Genomic DNA, 24,866 nt, shown 5'->3' with positions numbered 1-24,866 from the left:
GCCCTCCTGGAGGATATTCTTCTTTACCCATGGTGTCCAGGATAGACAATCAATAATCTTTACTTTGACCCCATGCTGTCCTGGGGTTGGTACTCCTTGCACTGAATTTTAAAAGGGGGGTGTTTGCCAACCTAGGACAACTTGACTTGTAGGGCAAGCTGATCAATGATAAGGGGATATAATATGTCAGTGCCTCTAGCATGAAGGATCCAGGATTTTTTTTCCCCTCAAGACAGGATTTCTCTGTGTAGCTTTGGTGCCTGTCCTAGATCTCACTCTATAGACCAGGCTGGCCTCAAACTCACAAAGATCCACCTGCCTCTGCCCCCTGAGTGCTGGGATTAAAGGCATGCACCACCACTGCCCAGTAGATCCAGGTTCTTAATGACAGAGAGAAAATGTTTTTGGAGAATTCAGGTAGCTTGAGCAGAATTTGGCAGCTTTGTATAATGACATAAAGTAAAAGAGAGGTTATTTATTAGAAAGGCCAAACATGCTTAATAACAGCAAAGAGGTAAGAGTGAAAGCCATGCATATGGACAATCAAGGGGAAGAGAGTTGTCACACAGACCAGGAGGTTGCAGGGGAACCGGAAGTCAGGATGACTCCCCCATACATGGACAAGTGCTCAGGGAGACAGGGGACAGAACCTCTATTGCACATATATAGACCCTCTTGGCAACTCTCCCCACCCTGTTACTAGGACTCACCCCATAGTCATACATCTTCACAGATGTGCTGTGATCATCCAAATGTGGGCATTGCCATGTCTACAGAACCCTTGGAAATCAAGACAAACCTCAACAGACACACTATATGTAACCAACCTAGTTCTTCTGGACACACACACACACACACACACACACACACACACACACACACACACTGTCCCAGACTTGAGATAATAGATACTGAAACCTATGTTTCATATAAAATTGTGCCACTAGCTACTTTGGGATCGAAATAGATGAATGGGGTTGAATGTTGGGAAGGGGAAGAAAAAAGACATCAATATCAATACATGGACAGATGATCTTAAAATAATTTGTAGGTGACATTTTATCTACAAACACAATAGACAGAGATACTTTCAGATGTTTTCAAATCCAGAGACTGACTTAGGAACCTTTATGTGCTGTGTTTTGAAAATATCTATGAATCAGATTTCTATATTGAAACTTAGACTCCAATATGATGATGTTAAGAGTTAGGCCTATTTGAGGCTTGGGTCATGAGAACTATTAATTATTCCATCACATATAAGGTATCATCTTTGGGTCAGAGAGCTAGCCATCAAAATACAGCACACCTGTTGGTATCTTAACCTTTGACTTCAAGGTCTCCAAAAGTATGAACTTGATGAGAAAGGTCATGTGATTTTGACATAGCCCACCATTCTCTCCAAAGAACCCACATCAACCTTCTCCAAAGCTTCTGCTTCACTTAAAGGGGTTTTTGGTCTTAGAGAAGAGGACAGTGAGGATGAGAGATGAGGCAAGGAAAGAAAGAAGGGACCTAGTCCCAGTGGAGGGTGAAAAGAGATGGGTACTTTGGGGCTCACACAAATCCACACTGTTATTGGAGCATTTATTGAGTGGGTCTAGCAAAAGATGACCCAGCAGGATAAAAGTCACATGCAGAGGATTTATGATAAATGTAGAGGAACAGACAAGTACAGAGGTTATGTGAATATTAGAATCAACTCAGTTTCTTCAATATGTTTTTGGAACCTCAAGCTAAACACAACAGCAGCCAATGCTACACACCATTCTTCACACAGGGCACTAGAGCTCTTTGTGCATGTTCTGAGATCTCTTTAGCTCCTGAATCTTCTGGGGCAGAGTCTTGGTCCAGAACTGCAGCCTTCTGGCCTTCAGGGCTCGGCCAACAGCAGGCTTGATGTCCAGCTGCAGGTACTGCTCATCATGGTCCAACATGGGCCAGTAGGGTAGACCCTCACTGTTGGGGTTCCTGTGGATATGACAGCCAGTGGGAAAGGGTGAGGTCACTTTGATCCAAAGTCTGACCCTCTGATTTGGGTCAGCACAGTGGAAAGATTAGGACAGTGGTTAAGGGGGCTGATGGGTCAGGTGTCTTGATATAGGGATACAAGTTTCACCAACTAGTTTCTATTCCATGTGGGGAAAAGACTACCTAACTTGTTTTATGTTTCCCTCTGAGAGGTAAGATCTAAAGAACAGTACCATAGCACTTATGAGCCAGGTCACTGTGAGGTGACCAGTAACCAATAACTACAAAGTATCTGTATAAATGTGCTATGGGGGTAGAGAAGACTTTATCATGTGATGAAATGTCCATGCATGATAAGAAGGCCACCATCCAAAAGGGAGTCCTAGATAGGGACCCACACCTGGAAGATTGAGAGAGAGAGAGGTGTATTCTCACCCATGTCTTGCAAAATTGGCCCAGTATTTCATCATTCTCCTCTTCAGTAGTTCTTCCTCCTCAGTGAGGTCAACTGGAGTCAATAGGAAAACAAAGGTCCAAGTATATGCCACATCATGCAACTGCCAACTCATAATTCAGACTCAGCTGTTGTCTGACCCCAAACTATGGGCTTTGCTACCTCCCTTCTTCACTAAATACAGTATCCAAGATCCATGCAAGCCTCTAATTGAATTATTGACCCAATGTGCTGTCATTTCCCACATTACAGGCTAGACTGGGAAGGGTCCAGATTCTAAACTCTATCTATCTATCTATCTATCTATCTATCTATCTATCTATCTATCTATCTATCTATCTCAAGGAAAATAAGGAAGACTCACATTTCGCACTCCAGAAGAAGGATCCAAAGACAAAAGGAACCTCATCACCATGGTCAGCCTTCACGTGGGGTGGCTTGATATCCTTGAAGAAGCTGGATCGATGTTGGAACTCATAGAAGTAGACAGGAGCATGGGAACCTGGAGGTAAGGACAGATTGGGAATTAGTGGTCCCATATCTGGAGCTTTTCTGATACATGTTTGGTGGCAAGAAACCTTGATGAAATGTTACTTGGAATCGTAAAAATTAAGTGGCGGAGGGAGCTTCAGGCTGGAGCTCTAGCTGTGGAAAAGCCCGTGGCTAAACAGTGTCCATGGCCTTCCTAGATGAGTGGTTTTGTCAAGTCAGTAGAGTTACTAGCAACTCATTTTCCACTCTGTACTTAGATATCACTCTATTAAACTAGACATGAGGAGATCTGGATATCACATTGTTCTACAGTGCTCACCTGTGACCCACTTCTCTGAGCTGTTCCCCTAAGCCTTGTTACAGAGATACTCACGCTGAAAATGTGCTACTTGGAGTGCAGGGATCCCAAACGTGAAGTCTCCCATCATCTCTGTAAACTGTATTTGGAGGACTTGGGGATCCTCAGTGTCCCCCATGTACTCTTCCATTATCAGGTCACTACACTCAGGAGGCAGCATCTACACCAAGGAGATCAGGAAGAATGAGGTTACCTCCAATCTTGTAGACTATTACTTTAATTGGGCAAAGATGTGTTACATTTGTTTATGCTGTGGAACATTACTTTAACTGTGTAAAGATGTGTTACATTTGTTTCTGCTGCCCTCATCAACGATTTAAAGATGTGTTACATTTGTTTCTGCTGCATTTGTTTATGTAAAGATGTGTTCCTGTTTCACCTTGACTGCCTAAGGCTTCTGACTGGTCTAATAAAAAGCTGAATGGACAATAGCTAGGCAGGGCTGGTGGGCAGAGAGAATAAGTAGGAGGAGAAATTAGGCTCAGGAAGAAGAAGAAGAAGAGAAGAAGGAGAAGAGAATGAGGAGAAAGAGAGGGACACACCAGGGGCCAGAAACCAGACAGACACCAGACAGACACGAGGAGCAGTGAAAGATACACAGAAGGAAAGAAAGGTAAAAAGCCCTGAGGCAAAACATAGATGAACAGAAACAGGTTAAGTTATAAGAAACAGGTTAAGTTATACTATAAGAGCTAGTGAGACAAGCATAAGATAAGCCCTAGCATTCATAACTAATAAGAAGTCTCCATGTCATGATTTGGGAGCTGGTTGGTGGCCTCCAAAAAAGAAAAAGCCTGCTACACTCCAAGGTGACACTACACAGAATCACACATAGATGTGCTCCTTTATCAACAGGGATGTTGTCTGAGGAGGAAATATGAGGGAACTCTCTCTATGGACAGGACCAGAGGTGTCTCACCATTTGTGCTGCTGTATTCTTCAGAACAGCCTGCAGGTTCTTTCTCGTTATTTCCTTTATTGTCTGAGCAGAGCCCGTGACCTGGGAGGCAGAAGTTAGGTCTTAAGTGTGGATCTGATGGACTTGAATTAAAGATGTTTTGAGCTCCCATGCTTAACATATGAGTCTCCGGCTCCCAGAATATTGGAAGTGAGCCTTACCATAGGAATGATCCAACCATACTCATCATTGTTGACACCTATGATGCTGGGGACAGGATGAAAATCCACAGAAGCCAACAACTCTTGGGGATGCCTGGCTAGGAACTCCCCATCCACCACAGCAGGGATGACCTGGAAGACCTGAGGGGCATTAAAAGTCAATGCTGAAGGTCATTGAAATATACATGCTGATCCACTGAGTTAATTTCACCATTTTCTCATTTCTTACTAGCCTCACGGTGCTCTGCTCATTCTGGAAGAGAACCTACACTTAGATTAGCCTATCTTGGTGTTCATACTGCACACAGAACTAAAAGAACACAAAGTTATAGAGATGAGGTATTTGGTTCAGAGTCCCACATCCTGTTGACCAGGTCCTTTCAGACACACAATTCTTCCAACCTTGTTAATGACCAGAATCTCTGCTTCACTTTTGCCTCTCAGACAGTGCACCAGGGCCTCTGAGTTTATGGCTTCACATCCAGATAGGTTGGCAACCGTCTATGAAGGAAACAAGCAGGGAGAAGAGTTTTCTCAATTCCAACTCCATGCCCAAATACCACACTATAGTGTGTGTTGTGTGTGGATTGGAATAAATCTGAAAAATTTCCCAAGTCCCGTTGCTCATAGGTGACAGATAGCAAGCACTATCCTTTATAGCTGCATACTTGTTCTTTTTCTTTAGGGTAATTTTTTTCCTCCACTCATCTTTCTGTGCTTCATGTATGAGAGAAGGAGCAAGTTTACCAAAGTTTGTATGTGAAGGTTCGAGGACAAAGTCTCAGACTTCACCATTCCTTGTATTTGGGACAGGATGTCTTCGTGTTTTGCTGCTGCCTGCACTGGCTGAGCTGCTCTGTGGACATCCAGGGATTCTCTGGTCTTTGCCTTCTCCCTGACCACAGGAACATTGGAATTACAGATACATGTTACTATCTCCAGCCTTCTGTAGGTTCTGGGGATTTGAACATAGGCCCTCAGATTGTACTCTGAGCACTTTAAGAGAACCCACTGAACCATCTCCCTAGGCCTTGCGTACTCAATTTTGTCAGTGATTGAAGCTTCTAGGGGAAGCTTTGCTGTCCACATAACATACTCAGCCTGTAGAAAGCAGATGTGTGGATCCTAACCCTTGAGTCTTTCAGAAAAAAAAATGACGATAGGCCCTTTCCCTAGATCCTTGTTTACCCCAGGGTGCCAGAGGATAGTGCTGTGGCAGTAGATACAGGGCTGAAGTAGCTGGGGGCACTCACTTGATAAACCTCCTCAGAGGAGCTGGAGATGAGACCAGGCAACACGGCTACTCCACTCTGCATGATGGCTCTGTGGAAGAGTCCTTTGGACAATGGGGACACAACATGTGAAGACACACTTGTGCCACCTGCTGACTCACCAAAAATGGTGACAAGGTCAGGGTTTCCTCCAAAGTAGGCGATATTCTGCTGGACCCAGTGTAGGGCAGCTACTTGGTCCAGGTAGCCCCAGTTGCCCCTGGCATGCTGGTCTCCAGTGCTGAGAAGTGGAAGGGACAAGGATCAAAGGGCTGTCTAGGTTCTTCTCAGCTGCCATTGCACTGCCCAGCCTTAGGCTCACCTGAAGAAGCCCAGGACACCCAGGCGGTACTGGATAGTGACCACCACCACATCCTCAGTGGCTGTCAGCATGGATCCATCATACATGGAAGCCATTCCTACAACTAGTGCACCACCATGGATCCACACCATCACCTGGAGAAGTCAAGAGAGATGCTAGGAAGCTGCTAGCCAGCCCAACTTCTGCAGGACTGTTTACTAGAGTATCAACTGCTGTGCCTCTTTGCAGCTACACAAATACATACAAATCCTCAGCACTTCAGGGCCTTGGTCATGGCCAGGGGCCTCTAGTAGCCCCATCAGGTTGTTTGTAGTCCTCATCCCCACCATGTATCTCAGTTTGAATTAATGACTCTATGTATAGAGTAATGCCATCATTACTGAGGCTCTTCATAGTGGAAGAAAGAGGGGTGTCTCCATGGATATTTCTTCAGATTAAAAAAGAAAAGGATCACCAATTCTCATTGGCCCAACAGAAAATCTAAAATTATAAATGGATGACCCCAACATTTTGGTCTTGAGCAGGCAAGTGGTTCTGCAAGGCACAGGTTGTATAATGAGTTTTGGTTTCATCAAAGATCCAGAGCCTTTGATCACTCAGTGCTACAGTGCTTTGTGTCCCTTACTCAGGTTTCATCTGCATAGTGTGGCCGAGAAGGCCTCTTTTGACCCAAATAGGGTAAGGCTTTTCAACAGAGTCCACACTGCAATGGAGCTCAGGTTGCTTTTGCCCCTACTAATCATCTATAAAAACATGCCCTGTCCCCAAGCTGACCATGGCCTGACACTCACAGGCAGGTTAGAGCCCTCATGGGCATGAGCTGGTGTGTAGATGTTGAGATGCAGGCAGTCCTCAGACATAGAGATGGGAGGCGTGGTCATTTTTAGCTTTTTCAGGCCCTCTGAATTCGTCATATCAACATTTTGCAGACAACTGGTGAAAAAGGGAGACAATTATTCCAAGAGATGTATGGTGGTCAAAACCAAATGTGAGTATGGATCTTTTCTCAGCCACCTTCAGCTCCTGCTCCTCATGATGCCCTGTTAAAACATATTCCCCCTCTAAAGTCCCTTCCCACCAAGGTAATGGCCATAGGCTCCTTGAAAGCTGGGATGGAGCCAGAATTCTAGAGAATCCTTAATGCTGTGTGATATTTTGATTGTGTTCTGACAAATAAAACTTACTTGGAGTCAGAGGGTGGAGCTAGCCCCTAGTTAACCATAGAGGTTTGGAGGGTTGTAGAGAGAAGGAAAGGATATGTTAAGGAGGCACTGAGACAGGATCTCAGTCCTTTTGGTCAGAGGAACAGAAGAGATAGGAAGTCACTGGTGGCTGCTCCCCTGTTTCTCTGATCTTTCAGGTTTTTATCCAGATATCTGGCTCCTGTTTTTTATTGCTAAGTTTAATTAGATTTATGCATCAGTGCTTCAGTTGGGTAGTGCCTGGATGTTATTCTTTCTAAGTCTTGCATATAGAGACTTTCAGGTATCTCTGTGGAACGACTGGCTGTATGTGGTCACATTCACTGAATTGTATAAGAATAGAGAAGTGAACTATGCATTAGCTAGCTGCATGCAAGCTTTCTCTACTCTCTGTTCCTGGCTGTGGGTGTGATGTGACCAGCTCTTGTAATTCTCTTTCACTGTGAATTCCCCCACATGATGAATTGTAATCTGGAGCCTAAAATAGTAGCTTTCTCCCCTAAGTTGCTTTTGTTGGTATTTTATTACAGCAACAGAAAACAAACTAAGATTGCAATACTGGAGTGTTGTATCCAAAGGTACTAGAGGAATCAGTGGCTAATACTGCCCCAAAGGATGGTGAGAAATTCTTTATCCCATGTACAGACTCTCAGGGAACTTCTTTTTCCTACAGTGTCTCCAGAAGAAATTAGTTACATATCCTTGTTTCTTGATCAATGGTGCCTGGCCCTATAGGTTGTCACAGTGACTGTGAGACTGGGGTTAGCAAGCATCCATCACAGGACTTGAAGTGTATGCTGTTGGATTCAGGGGCACTCTCTATTTAATATGTCACATAACTCATGCCTAGAGATCCCTCCCATCGTGGCAGAGAACACTGGACTCAAATTGAACCTGTGAACAATTTTATCTTTGTTCCTTTCTATTACCTGCATCTTACTCAATGTGGGTGCCAAAATCTGACCCAGGAGACTGGCAAGGTCGTTCTACTCAACCTTAGCACATGCATCAGGAAAATGCATGGCAGGCTTCTCCACAATGAGAGAAAACTGCTATGGAGGTGAGGTGGAGGAAAGAGTTCAGCATGGCTCATAGTTCAGAACAACTGTTCACCCCAGGGCCAGACATCCTCTACATCCAGAACTTACGTGGCTGGATATGAGGTCCCATCTCTTACACCACTCCATGGTTCAGGAGCTTCAGGGGGTGCAAAGCGCAGTGGTCCTGTAGGTGGCTTGGCAAAGGGAATTCCCAGGAATCTGTGGACACCAACTTTGGTGTCATTCACTTGGATGAGGCTGCCACGGACCTGGCCTGTGTGTGTGTTTCTGATGGGGCTGGCCTCCGATGAGTCTTGACCTGGGTGGAGAGATGCCATCAAGGTTATCTTTGTGCAATTAGCTCCCACAGATTTTGGGAGTTCCCACCTCATTGTTACCAGGGCACACAGGAAAGAAACCCAGGACCTCCTAGTTCAGCTGTGGGATGTGAGTGTAGGAGCTTCCCTATCTCTTGGGGCCAGGAACCTTTCCTATTGCCCTTTGAATGGTGTCAGAGCATTTCTCTGGCCAAAGATGTCACACACTCATAGCCACTTGGCCACATGAATTTATGATTATTGTTATTGTTATTATTATGTTATTATTATTATTATTATTATTAGAGATAAGGTTTCTTTGTGTAGACCCAGCTGTCCTGGAACTTACTCTGAAGACTAGGCTGGCCTTGAACTCACAGAGATGATTATTGTCATTCTCATCCAAAGGTCAATAGTAGCTACAGTCATAGCCATACACTGAGGAGGGAAAAATACCTTCAGCCCACTTTTCCTTGAATTGTCTGGCACTCTTCATAGCTTCTTATGCTGAACTGTCTTCTCACTATGGTATGATTTTAGACATCTCTGACCATCTGTGTGGGTCCACAAAATCTGTGGCCAGGGGATTGGGAGGCATATGTTTCCCACACTTTTATCTATCTGCTAGATTCTATCATTTCCATCAGCCCCCATCCCTGCACCATCCCTCCTACAAGCTCAGCCTCTGACATGCAAAATTTTGCAGCTCTGACTCTAGTCATTCCCCATTGCCAGTTTAGTGAGCCTCACCCTGCACATGGAGGAGGAGAAGCAGGAGCCCAAAGACCACAGCATTCAGCCAGCTATGAAGTTCTTTCAGTGGCATGATCAGCTCTCAAGCCTGAGTCTGTGCTGCTACATAGGACGTCCACGTTTCACAAACAGAAAACAGAAACTGTGCAGCGTGCCCAGGCAGGAATTTAAATCAAAAGGATGTAGGTGGGAACTTGGTGTGGTGGGGCAAAGTTCTCATTGTAGGAAGAACTGATTAGTCAGAAATGACAGAAGCCAATAGCCTGGAGGTAGGGCAAAATTACTGCATTATTCTGGGTTCTCTAGAGTAGCAGGATTTATAGAATAAATATCTGTATATAAATATAGAGAAATGGGATTTATTAGAATAACTTACAGGCTATGGTTCTACTAATTGAACAGTGGCTGGCTATGAATACAAAGTCCAAGAATACAGAAGCTGCTCAGTCCATGAGGTTGGATGTCTCATCTGTACATGCTGGAATCCCAAAGAAGTAGGCTCTAATGCAGGTGAAGGAATGGACTTGCTATCAAGGTAAGAACCAGCAGGCAAAGAGCCAAATCCTCTGTCTCCCATGACCTTATATAGGCTTCCAGCAGTTTGGCCCATATTAAAGGTATATCTTCCTACGTTAAGATCTGGATAAGCCGGGCGTTGGTGGCGCACGCCTTTAATCCCAGCACTCGGGAGGCAGAGCCAGGCGGATCTCTGTGAGTTCGAGGCCAGCCTGGGCTACCAAGTGAGCTCCAGGAAAGGCACAAAGCTACACAGAGAAACCCTGTCTCGAAAAACCAAAAAAAAAAAAAAAAAAAAAAAAAAAAGAAAAAAAAAAAAGATCTGGATAAAAGGCATGTTATTTCCTGCCTTAAATGTCTGGAGAAGAAGTAAATTCACCCACTTCAAACCAAGCATAAAACCCCTTACAGATGTGCCCTCCATTTCTGGATTTCAGGTAATTCTAGATGTAGTCAAGTTGATAGCCAATACTAGCCATCACTGATACTTCTGCTGTTTCTGTTCCCTCTTTGGCCTTCTGGAAAGACACAGCATGGATTCAAAAGCTCTTCTGAGATACCAGGAACCCTGTCCTCACTCTAGGACAGAAAGCTGTAACAGGAAAAGCCATAGGGGCTTCTGTGAGTAGGTACTTACTCAAGATGTCACAGGAGAGACAGATAATTTCTGTGAGTAGGTACTTACTCAAGATGTTACAGGAGAGACAGAGGACTTCTGTGAGTAGTACACACTCACAATGTCATAGGAGAGACAGAGGACTTCTGTGAGTAGGTACACACTCACAATGTCCCAGGAGAGACAGGCAAATGCAGGTCCTCTGAGTGTGACCTTCATCCTCAAGACTCCTCTGTGCTTTGTAGACTCAATTTACTGAGCCTGCTTCCAGGGTCCCTAGTCCCTGCAATAATCTTAGGATCTACATCGACATTTCCCTGTTAAGTCACAGTTGTTTCATCAAAACAGAGTGCAATTCTGTTGCTTTTAATGTCCACAGTCCCTATTCACTCCATGCTTGTGATGTGTCTCTTCTAGTGGCCAGCTCCTACTAAGATCAACTTCACAGTTATTTAGCCATTTAACAAATATTTTTAATTGTTTGTATGTATTTATTTACTGTGTTCATATACGTGTGTGTGTGTGTGTGTGTGTGTGTGTGTGTGTGTGTGTGTGTGTGTGTGCTCCCAGGCCATGGCTCACATACAGAGGTGAAAGGACAACTTGTTTAAGTCCATATTCTTCTTCCATTGTGTGGATCCCAAAGAGGAATTCAGGTCATCAGGGTCAGAGGAAAGTTCTCTTACCACCTTCTCATCAATATCATATATAGCTATATAACAAGCATTTAATGGGGTCTTGCTGGCTCCAACACCAGGATCAATCTGGGCTCTCAGAACTTATTTTAAAGTAGAGATACTAAGCGATAAGTAAGAGTCTCAGAATCACAAAGAACCCTCACAGGATAAATTAAAGAATGCAGGATCAGAAGCTCATACTGACTGACTTCCTAGAGGAAGTGGTGTAGGGATCAGTGTCAGACAGCCTTTAGTGCCACCTGAGAATTGACCTTGGCTCCAAATTATCATCGTTATTATTCTAATAATAGTCTAGATCCCCACAGCATGGCACTGTGGGACTTCTTCCTTGGTGTCTCTCTGGCTGTTTCCTTGGCAGAACACAGCTTGGCTTTCCCTGTCTCCTCTGATCAAAAGGGTTCCTTTAATTCAGTGTCACCTTTCCAATGCACTTTTCTCCTGTCTGTGGTCCTAGCCTTTCTTGACAGATGTTCTCTCCACTCCAAGTTCCTAACCAAATGAACTGCTGGACCATGAGGGCTAAGAAGTTCCAAGTTCCTCCAGTCTTGGAAAGGAAGAACCAAATGGGCATTCCTGTGCTTCTTAAGCCCAGACATGTTTGTAGCTCAGCTAGGGAAATCCCTGTGTGCTCTGCTACTCACTGCACCATCACTCAGAGGCCCCGTGTTGTTGATGGTCATGGCTACAGTAAAAACGTGAAATGAAGGTGCTCAGGTTCTGTTCTGTGGAGGGAGGCATAGAGTAAGTAGGGAGATTGTGAGAGTTAGAGAGAGAGAGAGAAAGAGAGAGAGAGAGAGAGAGAGAGAGAGAGAGAGAGAGAGAGAAGAGAAAGAGAGAGAGGGAAAGGGAGAATGTGTGTATTAGATATATAGGTAGATAGATAGATAGTTAGATGGATGGATAGAGATATAGATAGATAGATAGACAGACAGACAGACAGACAGACAGACAGATAGATAGGAAATTAGAAGCTCAACTCCATGAAAATACTTGCAGCGAGATACCACTATACACTTATTCAATATAACCAGGTTTAAGACCCATAAAGCCAAATGTTGGCAAAGACATGGAGCCCCTGGCACTCTCAAACATGGCTGGAGGAGATACAAAGTGATATAGTCATTATAGATGACAATTAGTTTCTTTAAAGTTAAACATATTTGTCCTGTGATTGAGTAATTCTACTCCCAGGTCTTTAGTTCAAGGAATTGAAAACACCAATTACAAAAACTCATACTTCAAAAAGTTTATGAGTTTAATTAAAAGTAGTCAAAAACAGGTCATGTAGATGTGCATTACCCAGGGATGGGGTAACATGTGTCGTATGTATACATGGGATAACACTGTTAAACAAATGACAGCGCACTTGACTCTCAAAGGTGTCATATTTAGTAACAGGATCAGTCACAAACAATTCCTTTTCTGAGACAGGATAACCAGGGCTCTGATGTTTCTAAGTTATATGCAGTTTCCAAACTGTAGCATCATAAATTGGTTGCCCTGGAGCAGAGACAGGCAATGATTGATATAAAGGATCTCAAGGGAACTTTTTCCAGGGGAAGAAGTTGCTGTGGATATCACTCTGTATAAATAAAATGTTGATTGGCCAGTGGCCAGGCAGGAAGTATAGGCGGGACAAGCAGAGAAGAGAATTCTGGGATGTGTAAGGCTGAGGCAGAGAGACACTGCCAGCCTCCGCCATGACAAGCAGCATGTGAAGATGCTGGTAAGCCACGAGCCACGTGGCAAGGTATAGATTTATAGAAATGGGTTAATTTAAGATGTAAGAACAGTTAGCAAGAATCCTGCCACAGCCATACAATTTGTAAATAATATAAGCGTCTGTATGTTTATTTTATAAGTGAGCTGTTGGACTGCTGGGGCTTGGCGGAACCTGGAGAGAAAACTCTAGCTACAAGAAGTAGTTTCATACTTAAGTCCATGTGGTTATATAGCTCATAGTTTACATAAAATTTACCCATCTATGTTGGGAAATGGGCAAATTTGGTTCCAAAGGAATCATTTGACATCAAAGCTTTTAATAAATAATACAGATCCTGACATTTTAAAGGTCGTTTGGTGAAGTGTCCTGTATGTGAGCATAAACAGGGACCTTACAGATACATGTATGCAACAGGAGATCAACAATGCATTGAGGCCCCAGTCCAAGTATCAAACAGTCCTCCTGCACTCAAGGGAAGCATTCTTCTTGGACCAGGTACAGAGTCAAGGCTAAATGTATCATCTCTTCTGCCCTCTGGTGTTTGGGGTGGGCAATGTAAGAGTCCTTACTGATGATAAAGTTTCTGTGGTTGGTCTTCAACAAAATGAATGGAAGAAGAAGGAATTTGATGACCTAGGATTGAATACTTGTACCCTATAGGGGCAAGTTAGTCATAGGTAGGCATCTATGGGAATACCAGGGTCTAGTGAATGAAGGAACCAGCCTCTTAATGACAGAGGGAAAATATGGCATAAAATATAAATGAGGGTTTAGAGACAGCAATAAGGTAAGAATGAAAATGAAACCACAGGAGATGAAATAGTAGTAGTTCCATGAGGATCTATGAGGTCTCAGGGGGCAGATGTGTCCCTTTACCCGTGGGTAGATTTGTTCAGGGACATGGAACAGGCATCTCTTCTGCTGAACATTTCTAGACCTTCTGACACTACTTACACCTCCAATATTTATATTCTTATATTATTATAATCACATTTAAAGATTCAGAGCTATGGCCCACAAACAAGGAGGCACATTGTGTTTTTGGGTCTGGGTTACTTCACTCAGTATATTTTCTTGTTTCATCAATTTGTCTGCACATGATTTAATATCTGATTAATAGTGCACACATTATAGTAATAATATTCAATAAATCCATGCCTCAGCCTCTGTAGTGCTGGGGTTTACAGGAGTGTGCCACACCACAACTGAAGAAAAAAATTAATTACATATGTAGGAGAGAAGGTGGGGAAAGACAGAGTCAGAGAAAGAAATGGAAGCAGAGTCAGAGATAGAAAGACCGAGATAGAAACAAAGAGGAAGATGGAGGCAGAGGCTAAAAGTCTCAGGAAAGTGGGACTGTTGGCAAACTCAAGTACTAGCAATTGAGAAGCAGAGGCTGGTGGATCTTGAGTTTAATGGCAGCCTGGAATGCGCAGCAAAGCCTCATGTCCCACCAAAGAAAGAACAGCAAAATGATAGCAATGATAATAAAAGTAAAGACAAAGGCCAGAAAAATATCTACAATGAGACATAAGTACACAGCCATCCAATGCAACCATATTGACGATTCCCAGGTCCCAGTGTAGGTCAAGATATGCAGCAACTGGTACCTCACACATTTCTAAAGGGGTTGAAATATGATACAGTCATTTTGGAAGACAGTTTGGCACGATTTTTCTGGGAATCAGTTCTTTTCTTCTATCATGTGGGTCCTGGGAATCGAACTCAGGTCATCATGTTTGATAGCAAGGGCCTTTACTCCCATTGAGTGATCCTATTACCTTGCATCTTTCAAAGTTAAACATACACACGGTCATATCTATGTTTCCACCAAAAGAATTGAAAATCTGTGGTCACACAAAGTTATGTTTGGAATTGTCTGTAATGGATTGCTTAGAAACAGCCTGGTGATGCTTGCCTGCAATCCCACACTGAAGAGGTCAAGGTAAGAGAGTGGTGAATGTGATCCTAGCCTGGGCTACACAATGAGAGCCTTGTCTCAAAAAAAAAAAACATGACCTCTCCCAACAAAAGAAGAGTCTTAACATGGAAGTGACTCAGATGTGCAGCTGCTGAGGATAAAAGGAATGGAGGATTTTATACATGGATTAGAACTCTTTAATGACAGATGGAAGCATTTATCTCATCTCAAGGACATTGTGCTGGATGGCAGCTGATCACAGTGATTCTTCTTACAGGACATGACAGGAAGAGCTACAGTGTTCCCAAGCCACATCCAGGTGCAAACTACAGCAACAGAATGCAGAGCATGATGACATGGGAGGAGGGCTTCTTGGGATGAACAAAAAGTATCTATGGGCTCAGCCAATGTGCCAGGGCTTAGTACTCCCTTCATCTGTGCCTTGGTGTCCAGGACAGACTACATAGGAATCTTCACTTTCATCCAAAGGTGCTGTAAATGAAAAGGAACTTTGTCCTGGGAAAACTGGTACCCAAGGAATGTTAATTGGCCGGAGGTAGAGGGGTGAGAAGTTCAAAACTCAATAGGACAACAGGACACACCCTCTCAATGACAGAGATGATTTTGGGGAAAGGAAAGGCACAGTTTGGCACCATTGTAAATGGTATAATATACAAGAGACCTTGAGTTGCTGGGGTTGAAAATTTTAAGGACAACAATGACATAAGAATGAAAATTAATTACATGGACTATTGAGAAGAGTTAGGATGCTACAGGAGGAGTTCTTTAAAACAGGAAGACACTCCCATACATGTCGAAACTGTCAGTCAGGGTGCCAGGGTCAGGAATCTCTTCTGTTAGACATGTGTGCACATTCCTACCTCTCCCATCCATGCCACACACTACAGCAGATGGTCTTCACATATGTCACATGCTCATATAAGTGTGGGCTTCAGAGTGCCTGCAAATACACATTGGGAATAAGAGCAAATTTATTATTAGAGGAAGTCCACCTAGACCTGCTGGCCAAGCCTCACTCCTGGCCCAGTTTGGGGTATTTATGAACATGTCAAATCGGGTTCCCATAAAAATGGACCATTTGCAAATTGAGAAGGAAATAGATGAAATTTTCTCTATAGAGACAATCTGCACAGAGTCTTTCAGAGGCTGGCATGCTCAGTGACTGATGTCAGAGAGGTCCAGGAGCTGAGCTCTGAAAACCTGTGTGGCTCAAATTCATTTGCAGAAACCTAATTGCTAATATGTTGATATTAAGAGTTGGGACCTGTAGAAGGCCCAGAGGTCCATAGTTTGCACATTCTACAAGGGGAGTACACATTGTGTAATCTTTGGGCCAAACAACTAGTCCTTGCCTCACAGAAGATGTGCTGGCAACCTGACCCTATATTTCTTGGTCCACAGAATTACACATACATTTCTGCTGTTTATAAATTACACAGTTTATGATTGTTTTTGTTTATGAGACGTAGGTCTCTCTCTGTTGCCCAAGCTGGTCTAGAACTCCTGGGCTCATGCAATATTCCTGTCTCAGGTTCTGAGTAGCTGGGCCCATAGATACCAATCAAAATATCTGGGTCAGTTCGTGATCTGACTGGAACAGTAGTTTGGACTTATGAAGACAATAGGACTTAGGGTAATCAGATTTTCTACTCTCCACTTATAAATGTGTGGAAACATGGGACTTACTGAGAGAAGGGTGGGGTTTTGATAAAGTCCATCCTATGTAGTCAACATTGCCCAAACTTTCTGGGTTTTGTTCTTGGGGAGGAGAAGAGGATGGAGAGAAGATAAGGGGAGGAGAGGAGAAAGGAGCCTAGTACCAGAGGAGTGTGAAAGAAGATGGATGCACTTTGGGACTTACACACACACACTTTTATGAGAGCCTTTATGGATTATGTCTAGTAAAAATTTGTCTAGCATTTTGAGTAAGGAATGATAAGTAGAGTGTTTGTCATACATGTTGGCAAAATGGACAGCTATAAAGATCAGTTATGGTTACATGAATGTTGGAATCAATGTAGGCTTCTAAATGGGCTGTGAGAACCTCGGGCTAACCTCAACTTTACTGAAGTTCATATACCTTTCCTTACATTGGGGATTACATATTCTTGTTTTTGCCATGAGCCCCTTTTAGCTCCTGAATCTTCTGGGGCAGAGTCTTGGTCCAGAACTGCAGCCTTCTGGCCTTCAGGGCTTGGCCCACAGCAGGCTTGATGTCCAGTTGCAGGTACTGCTCATCATGGTCCAACATGGGCCAGTAGAGTAGACCCTTACTGTTGGGGTTCCTGTGGATATGCCAACGAGCAAGGAAGTATGAGATCACTTTCATTATAAGGCCCGATCTTCCAATTGACTCAGGGCAGTGGACTAAGCAGACCAGGGGACTGATGAGGCAGATGTCCCAATTTAGGGATACAAGTGTGACCTGCTAGTTTCTACTCCATGTAGGGGAAAGCTACTTGGCCTGTTTTGTGCCTTCTTCTCAGAGGCAAGATCTAAAGAACAGTTCTATAGTACTGTGATCCACCCACAGCTCACTGTGAGATGACCAGTAGCCAGCACCTACAAAGTGTCCATCTCAGTGTACCTTGGGTACAAGGACTCTATCATATGTAGGATCTATGCTTGCTAATGAGATCACCAATCACAAATGGATCCCTTGATGGAGACTCAACTCTTGGAGGCTGAGAGAAGAGCATCTTCTTACCCATATCGTGCAAAGTTGGCCCAGTACTTCATCATTCTCCTGCTCAGCCCCTTCTCCTTTCCAGTGAAGTCAACTGCAGATGAGAGGGCAAGGGTCCAGGTCCCAGCCATTTAGTGTAGCTGCTCAACACATGCTTCATACTCATCATGCCAGCTGCAACCTAAAACTCAATTCCAGGCTTCATTCCCTCCCTTACAACTCAGCATCCAAGATCAAGTTAGTTCTCTAAGTTAATGCATCAAGGCTTAGTCCTGAGCCAATCCTCATTTCCTCTAGCACAAGCAAAACTAAGAAAGATCCAGACACACAGGAGGTTTTAGAGCTGTGAGATAGTACACACTTGATCCTGTTTTTCCCAGAGCCTTGAATTCCTAAACTGGACTTGAAGCTCAGACATCCTTCAGGTACAAACTTGGTTCTCTATTCTGTTCATGGAAAACAAAGGAGACTCACATTTGACACCCCAGAAGAAGGATCCAAAGATAAAGAAAACCTCATCACCATGGTCAGCCTTTACATGCCGAGGCTTGAAATCCTTGAGAAAGTTGGGGCGATGCTGAAACTCATAGAAGTAAACAGGGGCACGGAAACCTGAGGACAAGAACACATTGTGATGTAAGCACAGATTGACTCATACAGTGCTGATCCACATTTGGTGACAAGATAACTTGGTCTCACGTTATCTGGAATCACAACAGTGGAGTGTGGAGTCCCAGCCTGGGACTTTTCCATTGGCTGTGGGAAAGCCTGATGTTAAATAATGACTCTGCCCTCCTCAGGGGAATAGAGTATCATTCAGCTGTTTCCTCAGCAATACCCAGATAAGTTGTCATTCTCTTACACTCAATATAAATATTTACTAGATAAAGGCTCTCAGTTGTCTGGAACCAGAGAGCTGATTCAGAGCCAGGTCAAGCCTGGACACTACAGAGCTCACCTGGGACCCACAGCTCTGAGCTTCCTCCCTCAACCTTGTTATAGTTGTACTCACACTGAAAATGTGCTACTTGGAGTGCAGGGATCACAAACACGAAGTCTCCTATCATCTCTGTAAACTGTATTTGGAGGGTTTGTGGGTCCTCAGTGTCCCCCATGTACTCTTCCATTATCAGGTCACTACACTCAGGAGGCAGCATCTACACCAAGGGGATCAAGAAGAATGAGGTTGGATAGGCACTAGGATAGCTAGGCAACATCCTTAGGGTGGGGGAATGCAGATGAGGTCTGGTATGGGGGAAAGGTCTGAGTGACCCCAACCAGCCAGACATACACCACACACACACACACACACACACACACACACACACACACACACACACACACACTTCTAGGGATGCTTTCTGAGCAGGATATTGAGAGGTCTTCTCATTAGGGGCAGGTATCAGATTCTCACCAACAGTTCTGCTGTTGTGCTCTTCAGAATATCCTGCACTGTCTTTCTGGTTATTTTCTTTAATGTTTGAGAAGAGTTGAAGATCTGGAATGTGGAGAATGTTTTGAGTTTGAAGTGGGCTGGATATAGGTCAATGAATCTCTGAGCTCCCACTGCCTACCATATAAGACCCCAGGCACATGAGAGATTAGAACTGGGCCTTACCAGTGGGAGAATCCAGCCACACTCATCATTGTTGACACCAATGATGCTGGGGACAGGATGAAAATCAGCAGAGGCCAACAACTCCTGAGGATGCCTGGGTAGGAACATCCCATCCACCACACCAGGGATGATCCTGAAGGCCTGAGGGACATGCAAGGTCAGTATTGAAGATTTATCACACACACACACACACACACATACACACACACACACACACACACACACACACACACAGAGACAGGTGATCACATATAAATATATATGATGGCCATTGAATGTTCTCCATCATTTCCCTATTTCCTAATTTGTCTCAAGATGGTCATCCCCACCACACCTCTCCCATATCACCCTTGAAGAGACCCTACACTTAAATTAGCTTATGTAAGTGTCCATTTTGTACCCAAGACTAAAAGGATACCAAGCCATGCAGAAAGGGTAATTTGTCCAGAGTAGTAAGGACTTGTCACACACCCTGTTGTCTCCTATCTTGCTAGCCACACAATTCTACCAACCTTGTTAATTGCCAGGATTTCTGCTTCACTCTTGCCTCGAAGGCAGTGCACCAGGGCCTCTGAGTTCAAAGTTGCACAGCCAGATAGATTTGCCACTGTCTGTAATGGGAGCAGGTGTGAGTTGACTTATCCTCCCCAGCAGGGAGCAGTATCTTAGCAGTCCCAAGTGGATACCACTGTCCTTAAATATAATACCATATTATGTATTTTGCACAGGTTACAGTACAATGTGAAATTATTCCCATTTTCCTGTTGCTCAGAGATGACAATTGAGAAAGGGAGCATTCTATCTGCATGTTTTTTTTGTGTGTACATGTTCCTGGGTGACAGTGTGTATTGTGTGGCACATTCTGCCTATGAAAGTCAGAGGATGACCTTGGATATCATTTGTCATCTTCCTCCTTGTGAGGCAGGGTCTCTTGTTTGCTGCTGCCTACACCAATGGAGCTGACCTTCAGAGCACTCCTGTCTCTGCTACCCACCTCACCACAGGAACACGGGGATTGCAGATAAGTACTACCACATCTAGTCTTATGTGGGTTTTAGGGATTTGAGTTCAAGTCCTTACCCTGGCACAGGAGGCCCTCTTACCCACCAAGTCATCTCCCAAAACGATGCATATTAATATTATTATTATTTTTTTTTTGCCAAAGATAGAAGCTGCTGGGAGCAGCTTTGCTAGCCATATAATATATTCAGCATGCATAAAGTAGAGGGAAGTTGATTCTAATCTTTGAACTTCTTAGAAATTATTGGAAAGAAGCTATTTCCCATGGTCCTTGTTTACCACTGAACAGAGTACCAGAGTATCAGAGGCTCAGGGCTAAGGCAGGAAGCCAGGACTGGGGTGATGGAGGACACTCACCATGAAGACCATCTCAGAGGTGTTAGAGATAAGGCGAGGCAGCAGGGCCACCCCACTCTGCATGATGGCTCTGTGGAAGAGTCCTTGGGACATGGGGGACAAAACATGGAAAGACACACTTGTGCCACCTGCAGACTCGCCGAAAATGGTGACCTGGTCAGGGTTGCCTCCAAAGTGGGCGATGTTCTGCTGGACCCAGCGCAGGGCGGCCACTTGGTCTAAGAAGCCCCAGTTGCCCCTGGCATGCTGATCTCCAGTGCTGAGAAGTGGAAGAGACGTGGATCAAAGGGCTGTCTAGGTTCTTCTCAGCTGCCATTGCCCAGCCCAGTCCTAGTCTCACCTGAAGAAGCCCAGGACACCCAGGCGGTACTGGATATTGACCACCACCACATTCTCAATGGCTGCCAGCGTGGATCCATCATACCAGGAAGCCATGCCTACTATCAGAGCACCACCATGGATCCACACCATCACCTGGAGAAGTCAAGAGAGATGCCAGGAGGCTTCTATTGGACACAAGCTCAGGTGGGACTGCCTCCCAGATTATGGACTGCTTCCCATATGTGCAGCTAAACACACCAGGACTCCTCAGCCTCTTAGACCCAGGCCACAGGGGAGGAACACAGTCTCATCAGCATATTTCCAAGTCCCACTGTTGCACCAGGACCCTTAGTTTGGATTAATGAATTCAAGTCCAGAGTAATGTCACTCTCACTACCAGACTCTGCAAAAGTGGAAAAGGAGTTTTTTCTGATTATGAATCCAAAGGGTCAGCAAATCTCTTTGAAATAACCAATATCCCAAGCTGGAAATTTGGCTTATGTCAATATTCATCCCTTGGAAAACTGCCTGGGTGTCTGGGGATCAAGTTTGTAGAGTAAGTCGTTCCTCAGTACATGAACCACAGCCCCCTGACCTCTCAAAGCTCCAGTACTCTGTGTTCTGTACCTATAGCTTAGGTTGTTCACCATGGCTGAAAAGAAACCTTCTTGGACCCACTAGGGAAAGTTGTCTCATCGGGGTCTACAGTGCAATAGAACTCAGGTTGATTTTGTCCTTTCTAATTCTCCTGGGAAAGAAATCTCCACCCCCACCCAGTTGACTATGGCCCAACTCTCACAGGTAGGTTAGAGCCCTCATGGGCATGAGCTGGTGTGTAGATGTTAAGATACAGGCAGTCCTCAGACACAGAGATGGGAGGCATGATCAGCTTTATCCTCTTCAGGCCATCTAAATTCATTATATCATCATTTTGTAGACACCTGGAGACAATGATAGATGCTGATCTCAAGAAATGTTCAGAGATCAAGACCTATATCTCTTAGTAATATCAGAAAACACCCCCATAAAGTCTCACCAACACTGAAGCCTAAACATGAGCTGAATAAGGATGGCATCAATAGACATACTGAAGTGGATAGGTAAAGACCATGAGACATCAACACTACAGAAAGAGATACAGGCAACTAAGGAATGCTCAGAGTGGGAGAAAAAGTCTTCCCTAGGGAACAGCACACTGTAGATGCACATCTATTATTGTTCCCAGGTACTTTGTTATTTGGGTGCTGTGTCTACAATGGGACTGAGGGAATGAGTGGACAGTGTTGTCCCATAGGGAGTAGGAACTCCTTCATCCCATGTCCAGACTCTCAGGGAACCTCTTTCTTCTACATATTTTCCAGTGTAAGCTTGTATACTTGTTCCTTGGACAACGGCTCTTAACCTTATGGGTTACCACACTGACTGTGCAGGGTAGGGCTGCTAAGTAAGCACTGCTGCCCTCCCGAGGGACTTGTAGTGCATGATACCAGACTCAGGGCTCTTGTTGCTTCGTATAAACACACTGAACTTTGTCCGCAGACCTCTCCACTCCAAGAGTTCACTTGGCACAATCTGACTCTGGGACCAGTTTGGATCTTTCTCACTGTAGTACTTGGAGATAACTCCCTGCAGGTGCTAAGCTCTGACCCAGGAGCCTGGCACAGTTGTTCAATTCTAGTCCTTAATGTATGCATCAGAAAAATGCATGGGAGATGCCCCTCAGCACAGGCAGAACTGCTGTGTAGCTGAGATGCAGGAAATACTTCAGCATGGCTCAGAGCTCAGAGCAACTAACTGTTCACTCCAGGGCCAGACATCCTCTGGGTCTAGAACTTACATGGCTGGTTGCGAGGTTCCATCTCTCACACCATTCCACGGATCAGGGGCTTCAGGGGGAGCAAAGCGCAGTTGTCCTACAGGTGGCTTGGCAAAGGGAATTCCCAGGAAGCTGTAGACACCAACTTTGGTGTCTTTCACATGGACAAGGCTGCCTCTGACTTTGCCTGTGTTTGTGTTTCTGATGGGGCTGGCCTCTGATGAGTCTTGACCTGGGTGGAGAGATGTGATCAGGGTTAGTTTTGTGCAATCAGCTCCTACAGATTTTGGGATTTCCCACCTCGTTGTTACCAGCCACACAGGAAAGGAACCCAGGGTCTCCTGGTTCAGCTGTGGGGTGTGAGCGCAGGAGCTTCCCTACCCCTCAGGGCCAGGAACCTTTCCCATTTCCTCTTTGAAGGGTGCCAAAGCATTTCTATGTCCAAAGAGTTCACACACTCAGAGTCATTTGGTAGCATAAAGGTATTATCATTATTATTATCCAAAGCAAGGAGTAGTCACAGCCACACATGGAGGTGGGAAATGCCTCTTCTGCTCTTCTCCTGACCTCAGCTCCTCAGAGCCCTTCATGCTGACCTGACTCCTCAGTGTGCAGTAACCTTGGACATCTCTGACCCTCTGTGTACTAAGTGCCTACTCTGTGGATTTTGGTGGAGGCACTGAGTGGCACACATTCCCATACTTTCATCTGTCATCTCTTTAAGCTCCTCCTTCCCTGATGCCTTTCTCCTGCAAACTTAGCCTCTAACTAAACTGGGCATCTCTGATCCATGTCCCCATTGTCATTTAGGGAGTCTCACCCTGCGCATGGAGGAGGATAATCAGGAGTCCACAGGCCACAGCATTCAGCCAGCCAGGAAGTCTGCCCAGTGGCATGATGGACTTGCAGGCCTGAGACTGTTCTGTCTCAGATTGACAGTGTTCCAACAACCAAAAGCAGATTATATATGCTGCCCAGACAGGACCAAAAGGAATGCAGGTGGGAGAACATGTGGGGTGGGGCAAAGTTTTACTTCCTGAGAATTAAGGAGGAAGTGACAGGAGCCAATTACCAACAGTCAGGACAAACACACTTCTGCAGTCCTGCTCTTCGTCCTTCGGGAAAGATATAGTGTGCCTTCTGCAGTTCTTCTGGGATACCAGGAGCCCTGTTCTCAAACCTAGATTCTCAAATCATGACCATTGTTCTTTTGCTTACTGGCCAGATGTCAGTGCTGTTGTGGAGGTCAGGGGACAGAACACTGTAACAGAAGAAGCCAGGAGGGCTTCTTCAAGTAGGTAAATACTGAAGATGCCACAAATGGAGAGAAGTGCACTGGCAGAAGGTCAGAATGTGACCATTACAGTGATCATCGACCCTACATGGATCCCTCCCCATAGATTATGGCTGTTTCATACTGTGTCTCCTCTAGTGGCCAGCTCCTTTGCAGATCAACTTCATAGTTCTTTATGCACTTGGAAAACTCTTTTTAACATCATTCTTATTTATTTGTTTTATTCATTTAATAATAAATTAATGTGTGTGTGTGTGTATGTAGGTGTGTGGGTACTCACATGCTATGACATGTGTGTGAGGGTCATGAGGCAACTTCTGGGAGTCAGTTCTTTCCTCCCACCATGTAGAATACTATTGGGGATCCAACTCAGGGTTTCAGGTTTTGTTGGAAGTCTCTTTACTCACTTAGGCATCTTACTACTCTTTACCCTGACTTGATAACATTTCATGAAGCACTGATGTCTCCAACACTGAGGACAATCTGGGCTCTCAGAGCCTGTGGAAAAGCTAGAGATATGGGTCTATAAATGGGAGTTTCAGAATCATAGAGAACCCTGGTGAGATGCATCAATGAGTTCAGAATCAGGAATTTGCACCTTGGCTCAGTTTGATTTCCTGGAGGAAGTGGTGTGATGATCCACATCAGACAGCCTTTAGTACCCTCTGAGAACTTGACTCTAACTTCCAGCCCCCAGCAGGGGGATTCACAGCCTGGCACAGCAGGACTTCCTCCTTGGTTCTTTTCTGGCTCCTCTGACAAAACAGTCATGGCTTCTCCTGCCACCTCCAATTGGCAAGGGCTACAATGCACTCTTGTGCAATCTGTGGTCCCAGCCCTTCCTGCCAGGTGCTTCCCCTACTTCAGTTCCACAACCAAATGAACGGAAGAACCCAGGGGCAAATTGAATACAATTTGTCGGCTTTGCAAAATAGCATAAAGTGACACGAATGGTATTAG

The 24,866-nt window shown here is 44.6% G+C and overlaps 2 protein-coding genes across 3 annotated transcripts; both read right to left on the bottom strand.

Annotated features, from left to right (window-relative positions):
• Positions 1-1,568: 1,568 nt before the first annotated feature.
• LOC114681081 (acylcarnitine hydrolase-like) lies at positions 1,569-9,445 on the bottom strand. The gene is made up of 12 exons (XM_037206184.1): positions 9,297-9,445; positions 8,338-8,548; positions 6,779-6,920; positions 5,988-6,121; positions 5,648-5,906; positions 4,797-4,895; positions 4,395-4,535; positions 4,195-4,275; positions 3,291-3,435; positions 2,790-2,927; positions 2,407-2,479; positions 1,569-1,971 (listed from the first exon to the last, which is right to left on the bottom strand). The coding sequence occupies exons 1-12, from the start codon at positions 9,370-9,372 to the stop codon at positions 1,785-1,787; spliced, it is 1,686 nt and encodes a 561-aa protein (XP_037062079.1). The 5' UTR covers positions 9,373-9,445; the 3' UTR covers positions 1,569-1,784.
• Positions 9,446-15,009: 5,564 nt separating this feature from the next.
• Positions 15,010-23,546, bottom strand: LOC114681079 (pyrethroid hydrolase Ces2e-like). Of its 2 annotated transcripts, none has more exons than XM_037206183.1 (13): positions 23,433-23,546; positions 22,634-22,844; positions 21,596-21,737; positions 20,816-20,949; positions 20,476-20,734; positions 19,611-19,709; positions 19,099-19,239; positions 18,895-18,978; positions 18,493-18,637; positions 17,955-18,092; positions 17,502-17,574; positions 16,875-17,079; positions 15,010-15,734 (listed from the first exon to the last, which is right to left on the bottom strand). In XM_037206183.1, the coding sequence occupies exons 1-12, from the start codon at positions 23,506-23,508 to the stop codon at positions 16,893-16,895; spliced, it is 1,689 nt and encodes a 562-aa protein (XP_037062078.1). In that variant the 5' UTR covers positions 23,509-23,546; the 3' UTR covers positions 15,010-15,734; positions 16,875-16,892. The 2 variants fall into 2 exon arrangements, with proteins under 2 accessions (XP_037062078.1, XP_028710191.1); XM_028854358.2 differs by having other exon boundaries at positions 16,885-17,079.
• Positions 23,547-24,866: the final 1,320 nt, after the last annotated feature.

This window comes from Peromyscus leucopus, chromosome 5 (assembly GCF_004664715.2).
Source record: "Peromyscus leucopus breed LL Stock chromosome 5, UCI_PerLeu_2.1, whole genome shotgun sequence".
NCBI lineage: Eukaryota > Metazoa > Chordata > Mammalia > Rodentia > Cricetidae > Peromyscus > Peromyscus leucopus.
This window is presented reverse-complemented; position numbering and strand designations above follow the sequence as displayed.